At 42.7% G+C, this 8,834-nt stretch overlaps 1 protein-coding gene across 1 annotated transcript; it reads left to right on the top strand.

Annotated features, from left to right (window-relative positions):
* The first annotated feature begins 2,743 nt into the window (after positions 1 to 2,743).
* prph (peripherin) lies at positions 2,744 to 8,834 on the top strand. Its single transcript, XM_071910134.2, has 9 exons — positions 2,744 to 3,291; positions 5,262 to 5,322; positions 6,077 to 6,172; positions 6,745 to 6,909; positions 7,000 to 7,125; positions 7,281 to 7,501; positions 8,159 to 8,211; positions 8,460 to 8,533; positions 8,677 to 8,834. The coding sequence occupies exons 1-9, from the start codon at positions 2,744 to 2,746 to the stop codon at positions 8,755 to 8,757; spliced, it is 1,425 nt and encodes a 474-aa protein (XP_071766235.1). The 3' UTR covers positions 8,758 to 8,834.

Below are 8,834 nucleotides of genomic sequence, written 5' to 3'. Positions count from 1 at the left end.
AAATAAATGGTATGTGTGTGTGTGTGTGTGTGTGTATGTGTGTGTGTATGTGTGTGTATGTGCGTATGTGTGTGTTTGTATGTGTTTGTGTGTGTATGTGTGTGTATGTGCGCTTGCATATATGCCCTTATTAAAGTGTGGTGATGCAGATAGCCTTAACACTCAGGACATAGAAACCTTCAGTGGCCATATGAGGGGGTTGGGATATAGGTTCTCTACTGGGAAATATAATTGAACCAGTGAAATGTGCTCTAGCAGCAGAGAAGGAGGGGGGAGAGAGAGAGAGTGAGTTATTGACCATAAGGCAGGTTGATTAGATTACAGAGCTCAGCCTCACACAGGACGTTTATTACAGAGAAAGCCAGACATCGGCAGTAGCTGCAAGAGCTGTAGTCATGCAGACTTCAAAAGAGGAACACAAAATGTGTGTGAGAGTGACAGAGAGAGACAAAGAGAGAGAGAGTGAGAGATCTATATTTATTTTTATTATGGTGTGGTCCAGATGTCCCCTCAGGAATAGAAAACCCAGAGTTCATTTTCATTAGAAAACGGGCTGAGAGGTTTAGAGGTTTGTTGCACATAGTGGTGAGGTTTAAGGCAGAGGGTTATAAGATCCATGTCAATAGAATGTCAGTAGAATCTTCTCACGAGTTATCAACACGTGTGTGTGTGTGTGTGTGTGTGTGTTTGAAAGTAAGCGACATTTTGTAAAAAATATAAATGAAAATAACGAAAGATGTCATATTTGACTGGACGTATTGATGGATTTAAGAGAGTGTTAAAGGACAGGATTCGCTTCAAGGTTCAAAGAGTCCGTCCTGAGACAAAGGAAAGAGAGAGGGCCACACCCAGTCTACACTGAGCATGCTCAGCACTGTCTCAACATTTTACTACATTGGCACCCTGTCTGCAGACCTCAATTAAAATGACTGCGGAAAACCGTGCACACACATACAAACACGCAAACACACATACACAGAAATTGTGAAATCATGATGTTCACAAGGAGAAACACCAAACATTCAATGCCAACCTGTGAACTTTTTTTTAAATGTCCCCATCACCACAGACACACACACACACACACACACACCCCGCATACAAAGAATTACATTCTTCAGAAAGAGGGGAAGGTGCCATTTCACAGACTATACAAGACCATTTAAAAAAAATTCAAATTTCAAACGTTGCACCAAAAAATAACGAAATATTACAATTTTTAAGCGCTGAATAGTGTTTCGTTTTTGTAGTTACATGCTTGTTATGTCATTGTATTGCACTCTTAATGCTTAAAGCTTGCATCAATAGTTGATTCAGCAATTTCATACTTTTGCACAATCAATAGGCCTACAGCAGATATCATGATGGGTAACTTTAAAGATGCCAGTTCTCATGCTTTTTTTTTTTTTATCAATAAAGCCATTAGGATTCATTCATCTTTAAAGGAACTTCAATAACAACGCTACTGAAGCTCTCACAGCAGAGTCTTGTTTGTCCCTGGCAAGAGAAACTTCAATTGACGTCCAATATAAAGGTCTTATATGGGGAATATTACTGCAATAAGTCACATTCAGGAAATTCAGGAAAATTTGGCAACATATTCTCAATATCTTCTCTGGTTTGTAAGTTGTAAATATTGTAATTAATAATAAAAATAATAAAAACAATAAATAATTAAAACAGAAAAAGCCATGTCCCCTGTAACCCTAGTTCAGAGTCCATGACACTTCCTGGTACATTACCCACACCCCAAACTCATGGTTGAACAGAAATACCCATAGAGTTATTAGACAACCGGTACTCAAACACAGATAATGGAGATACTGTAGTGCACAGTGTTTCTAAAGGATAGAATAACTGCACAGTCATGGCTCTGCCCCAGGCTCCCCGAATATCAATAAAGTATTCCATTACTGTGAAAGGAGAGAGAGAGAGAGAGAGAGATAGAGAGACAGACAGACAGACAGACAGACGGACAGAGGGAGAGAGGGAGAGAGGGGGTGTGTGGGGTGTGTGGGGTGGGAGTAGAGGGGTGAAAGAATCAAATTAATTTAGCCATATGATTACATTTAGGCTTAAATTGCACTTTCTCTTATAGACACAGGTGCAAGAATCCTTGACATACATTTAATCATAATATAAAGAACATGAAAACTACAAGCAAAAACAGAGACATGAAAACTATATGAAGAGGTAACAGTGAAGACTTAGGAAAAGACTTAGATTTAGGCCAAATAAGCAAGCAATGATGCACAGTGTCAAAGAGAGCATAAATCAAGGTGAGGAGGAGGGTGGTGTGAGTTCAACAATGGACACATCTTTAGTTATTGAAGCAACAATGAGGAAGTGAGTCTGGCCTCTTGCCATGTGCTATAAGGGAAGAACTGGTGAGACAGAGAGTGCAAGACAGAGAGCCAGTGGAAGCACAGAAAGGCAGGGTCTCTCTCTGAAGGATAGGGAGTGGCCTAATCTTGTATGCTGAAGAGTGATTGAAAAAGGAAGGGCTCTGTGGGTGGGGTGAGGAAAAAAAGGGTGGAGGTACGGGGAGGGGTGGGAGAGAAAGGCGTGAGGAGGATGGGATGTCCAGCTCGAGCGCATAAAACCCCGGCGCTCTCCAGTCGGACGTCCTGTTGCTTCACGCTCCAACTCCAAGCCCTCAGCTCTCCAACCTCCAGCCTCCTGTGAGAGAACAGGGACAGACACAGAGAACAAAAGGCAGAGAAGGAAAAGGCAAAGAAGAACCATGAGCCACTCTTCAGTCCGCACCTCCACTTCCTACCGCCGCACCTTTGGAAGCCCACACTCCATCTCCATGTCCTCTTACTCCCCTGTGTCCTCCCGCATGCCCCACTCCGGGGGGCGTTATATGAGTTCCATGTCCCCTGTGGCGGCCACCCGCTCCACCACCTACCATCAGCAGCGTTCACGGCCCGCCGCCCAGCCCACCCGCCTCACCTATGACAAGGTGGACTTCTCTCTGGCCGAAGCCATCAACCAGGAGTTCCTGACCACCCGCAGCAACGAGAAGGTCGAACTGCAGGAGCTGAATGACCGCTTCGCCAGCTTCATCGAGAAGGTGCGCTACCTGGAGCAGCAGAATGGCGCCCTGCAGCAGGAGCTCAACCAGTTCAAGGGCCAGCAGCAGCACGGCCAGCCCAACCGCGCCACTGAGCTCTTCCAGGACGAGCTGAGGGAGCTGAGGCGCCAGCTGGACGCTGTGGGCAAGGAGAGGGACCAGTACCAAGTGGAGAGGGACAACCTGGCCGAGGACATGGCCACGCTCAAGCAGAGGTAGGTGGCAACATGATGAGAAGAGAGAGAAAAGTGTAGGGTGTGGATACTGTAAAAACATATCTATCTACACAAACACACATATCTATAGATAGATAGATGGCTAGATGGATAGATGGATAGATACTGGATTCGTGCATGTATGACATTGTAAGGTATTTTGGGACAGATGGGTGGAGGACAGGTCCATTGGGAAGGTACACATTGGGTTTGTTTACAACCGTTTCAGAGGAGCTGGTGAGTTTCCCCCCTCTTGGTTTACACAGTGTCAAGATGTGGGTTTGTTGCTCATGTAAGTTGAGGAGGGGAAACGGCCGTGGGTGTGGGCAGGCGGTGCTTGTCACATTACCACCAATGCCGCCATCACATCCTCCACCGACACAGCTACACTACACTGTGTTGATTGTTCACTTTTAAAGCACCGATAAGGTAGAGAGTCCTTGGGTACGTGTGCCACTGGAGTCCAACAGCAGTGGTGGGGTAGGGCGTGGCTCACAGGCAGGGTGGACACCACACAGCTGCAGCACACCGCTGGACGCCCTGCACTGCATTGTCTTCATGCGTCTGTGTTGAATGTCTCATCTGTGGACAGGGTTCAACATGACACTAGATAAAGCACCTTAGCACATGACAACAAAGTGCTATGAATAAAACTGCTTCTGAACCAACACATAATGCTTGATGTTGAATTGCATCTTGACATATTTGGTACTAAAATTGCTTTCCTAAATTTTCCTACAAATTTCCCCCCCAAAAATGGGTAGACTTTCACAAACACACCCACAATTATGTATGCAAACATTCTCCACGTTATTGAGGGAGATGACAAGACCGGAGGATGAATGGACCAGACTCAGGGTGGGGCCGGCCGAGGAGAGGGGAGGGGAGGGGATAGAGAGAGGAGGGGAAAGAGGAAATGGGACAAGAGACGGAGAGGTAGGATGTCAGGCGTGGTGAGAATAGCATCAGGAAAAATCAATGTGACTCAATGACTCCATTAGGGTTTTCAGTGTCCCTCGGTGCTGATGGGCCGGTGCCAGAGACCCCATTAGGAAACGAGGACCCCTGTAACGCTACATGAATTAAAGATGAGGGAGCAGGCCCCACTATGTGATGCATTCCCACTAATCGACTTTATGTCCAGCCTGGGCATGACTCCTCTCTGAGAGGACAGAATCCAGTTGGGGTCAAGAGCACATCCACACATCGACCACACAGACACACAGTTATTACCGGTTCGTACAGAATGAGCATCCTGCATTGTGCAGTGACATAACATGTGATGACTCATCACAGTGACTCATGAATCGTAACTGCTTTTGCGAGCCAATGCTAATAATATCAATATCAGTATCAATTAATACCATATTTGTTAAGGTTTGAAAGCTGAAATAAGAATAATATTTATGTGTTAGGAGCCTCATGCATGGGCAGTAAATGGTATTTTCCCATTATAACCCTATAGGGGACAGTCAGTTGGTGAAGACATATTCCACGTACTGCTGTAACATGCAGATTCAAGATTATTACCTTTGTTGCATGTCAACCCCTCTATGCAACTTCTTTTTTGTCCCTCTGTTATACACAAAAAATCTTTAAAAAGATGGAAAGTGTGTGTAGATGACCTTATTGAACTGTGGAGACCATATTAGCTGAAAGGAGCAGCTGCTGATCCCACTGGGAACACACAAATCCTTTTACAGGACAGTGAATTAACAAATTGATCCAGCAGCTTTCTGCCAGCTGATGCCTTGTCACGGAAAAGCCCTGATGCAACCTCAGACATGGAGGGGGTTGTTGGACAAATCCCACCGTCTCTTCCCTCCCCCTCTGCAAAGAAGAGATTGAAAGAGATCTCTAAAGTGAATGTGATTTTTAACATTTTGTCTCTCTCTCTTTCTCTCTTTCTCTTTCTCTCTCTCTCTCTCTCTCTCTCTGTCTCTCTCTCTTTCTATTTATTCTAATCAAAGGCTGGATGAGGAAGCCCACAAGAGGGCAGAAGCTGAGCATAACTTGGTTATCTTCCGCAAGGTAAACACTCAACTCATTCAACCATGAGTACCATAATTGTTACAATGTCCTCAGGCTCAGGTATCAGATCACAATCAACAGCTTTTTACCCTCTCATTCACTTCCATAACAGCGTCATCCTGCGGTGACCAGTAATATGATAGAGCAAACTGATTTGTTTCTCTCTTCTTCAGCAGAAAAAGCTTTTTTCTTTGTCTAAGGCTAGACTTCATCTATGCCTGTGAAACAATAACGTATCAGATTTAATCTTAGTTGTTATTAATTGACATGACTTATATATTTGTAAAAAAGTTTGAATACACTATCTTGAATTTCAAATTTCAAGTATATCCACATAGAAAGCTTTTTGGAGGCCTTTTAACTTGTTATAACTCACTATTTGAGTTAGGGTTAGGGTTAGGATTAGGGTTAGTGACTATTTGAGTGAGACTATTAAACTATTTGTAACCACTGGAGGAAACATGTAAACACACCTTTTACAGCCTCAGAATACATGTAAAACAAATACTGCCAGTTGTTACAGCAAAAGCTCAGACAATAAATTCCAGCGTGATTAAAGTTTTAATTTAATTAATCATAATATGAATATGAAGCTGTTGGGAGGGTGACAGTGTTTCAACAAAGGATGACATATTGCAATTATAAAGTTGGTCTTTAAGGTCTGACTGTTCATTTGTAAGGATAAGCTAAATGACAAATAGTGATAAATTATTGGATGAAATTATAAACAGAGTTTATCTCTTATAATAACTAGGATGTGGATGATGCCACACTGTCCCGCTTGGAACTGGAAAGGAAGATCGAGTCTCTGATGGATGAGATTGAATTCCTTAAGAAGCTCCATGATGAGGTAAGTGCTGCTTCCTCTGCACTTTCCCTCTAGAAGCCCCACATGTAAAACAGACAGAAGAAAGTTTGGTTTTATTCCAGAAGCCATAAGACTTTTGAACAGTAAATGTAAAAGGAATGGTCGTCTCACACAGCATATAGACTGATACATGCGTTTTTTTTTTTATATCTATCTTTTGTTGTTTATGAACTTGCTGTCTTGATTTGCCCCTTAAGGGATGAATAAAGTATTTTGACTGATTGATTGACTTTATTTAGGAATTTTATTAATTATTCAAAAATCACTTCTCACAATGTCTTATACAGAGACCTAGTGCAGGGTATCATTTAACATAAACTCTGGTTTATCACACACTCATAACACCTGAATAAATGCAACGTGTTACCGTTTACCTTTAACAGAATTGTTTATTGCTAAATATAGCTACCAGATGGGTGATGTACGTTGAAAATATGATTCTTGGTAAGGTTTTGATTTGAGTGTGTGTGGTGTTTCTCGTATTGGCCATCATGATTTTACCATTTATATGTGTGTGTGTGTGTGTGTGTGTGCGCACCTGCTGGTATGATCAGGAGATCCAGGATGTGCAAGTGAGTGTCCAGACCCAGCAGCTGAAGATGGAGGTGGACAGCACCTCCAGGCCCGATCTCACCGCCGCTCTGAGGGACATCAGGGCCCAGTATGAGACCATCGCCTCTAAGAACATGCAGGAGTCTGAAGAATGGTACAAGTCCAAGGTAGACAGACACACATGCATAAATACATACATACATACATACAGACAGACAGACACATACAAACACCTGTATTTCTGTTTCTTCCTGCAGTTTACTGATCTGACTGAGTCTGCAAAGCGCAACACTGATGCTCTAAGGCAGGCCAAGCAGGAAGCCAATGAGTCCAGGAGGCAGATTCAGTCTCTCAGCTGTGAGGTCGATGCACTGAAGAACACGGTGAGGCCTAACACCTGTCATTTTACTATACTTTGCTATACCCCACTGTACACTTGTATTAGTATTCTCAATGGTTCTTATCAAATACCCCTATAAGAAAATTCTGCTTCACATATCCACCCCTGCTGACATTGTTGTACCTCTGTGTTTTTCAGAACGAAGCTCTGCTGAGGCAGATGCGTGAAATGGAGGACCAGTTTGGCAATGAGATCGGTAACTACCAGGACAATGTAGCCAGACTGGAGGACGAGATCCACCACCTGAAGGATGAGATGGCGCGCCACCTTCGGGAGTACCAGGACCTCCTCAACGTTAAAATGGCTCTGGACATTGAGATTGCCACTTACCGTAAACTGCTGGAGGGGGAGGAGAGCAGGTGAGGGAGGGAATGTCAAGTGGAGTTTTTCCGCCATTTTTGGTGCCGTTGCATATCATGTAGTGTCAATTTAGATTTTTCTTTCCTTTAACTTGGGCTGGAGGTTGGGCTGGTTTTCTGTGTGGACTTTACAATTTTCTCCCGTCTTTGTGTGGGTTTTCTCTGGGTGCTTCCACATTAAAACATGCAAGTCAGGTGGATTGGAGACTCTAAATTGCCCATAGGTGTACTGTGTTAGTTCTCCCTGTCTTCCACCCAGTCCAGCCCCCCGTGACCCTGAAGAGGGACCAATTTCAATTTTTATTTTTTTTTCTACTTGGACTAAAACTGTCCATTGTTCATGATAGGAAGATTGATGAATCCAGTGCCAATGGAATCCATTCAAAAGGCATTGTGTGATTTAAAAGTGCTTGGGCTCAATCAGAGTAGACCTGCTTTGTGTTATTACAAAGTTTTCACCTGTCAGCTGCAAAATTTTTCTGTTATGTTCATTGTAATGTTTTTCATGGTCTAGTTGCTAGACTTTAATCTATGTAAATTAAGAACCTTGGAGAAATGTAATATGCCAAGCAATCTAGCCTTAATAAGTAAAGCACATACACACTTTTCATAACAGGTTGCTATTAAATAACACCCAAATGTTATATTCTTCTTTAGGATTACTGTTCCCATCCTAAATATTGGCATGAGCAATCACCTTGGTGATAGAGGTAAGATATAGCTCTCTTTTTTCAGCATCAGATATAAGAGAAAGATGACAATCAAAAGCCTTTCATTTATATACTTTATTACCATTCTATAACAATTGGTGAAGTGATTGATGAGTGAGGATTCAGCAATCATAGTGAATCATCAAAAGGTGATTCAACAATTCAAAAATTATGATTTATGAAACACAAATGTATTTGAAAGTAACAATCTCAGCAGGGCTTTAATCTGACTTTACCTTCCTTCACAGATTATGAACAGACTCCAGACAACCTGAGCAAGAGGACTGTCGTCATCAAGACAGTTGAGACTCGTGATGGAGAGGTAAAGTGATATAGACACTGTGCGGACAATAGTGACATGACAGAAGCACAATAACTAGGAGGAATAAATATATATAGTATATTCAGAGTTGAAAATGAATTGAATGAATTGAAACTGATTTGACTGTGTTTCCTTTCCATCAGGTGGTCAAGGAGTCCAGGAGGGAGAAGGAGAGGGAGTCAGCCCGCAGTGAGAGGACTGACATGGACGACAAGGATGAATAGTTAAAAACGACTTAGATGATGTAAAGGTCCTTGCCAAGAACAAAAAAAAAAAAAAAGATTAAATAAAAAAGACAAAA

Source organism: Centroberyx gerrardi, chromosome 5 (assembly GCF_048128805.1).
Source record: "Centroberyx gerrardi isolate f3 chromosome 5, fCenGer3.hap1.cur.20231027, whole genome shotgun sequence".
Lineage (NCBI taxonomy): Eukaryota > Metazoa > Chordata > Actinopteri > Beryciformes > Berycidae > Centroberyx > Centroberyx gerrardi.
The sequence above is the reverse complement of the archived record's forward strand: the minus strand, read 5'-3'. Positions and strand labels throughout refer to the sequence as shown.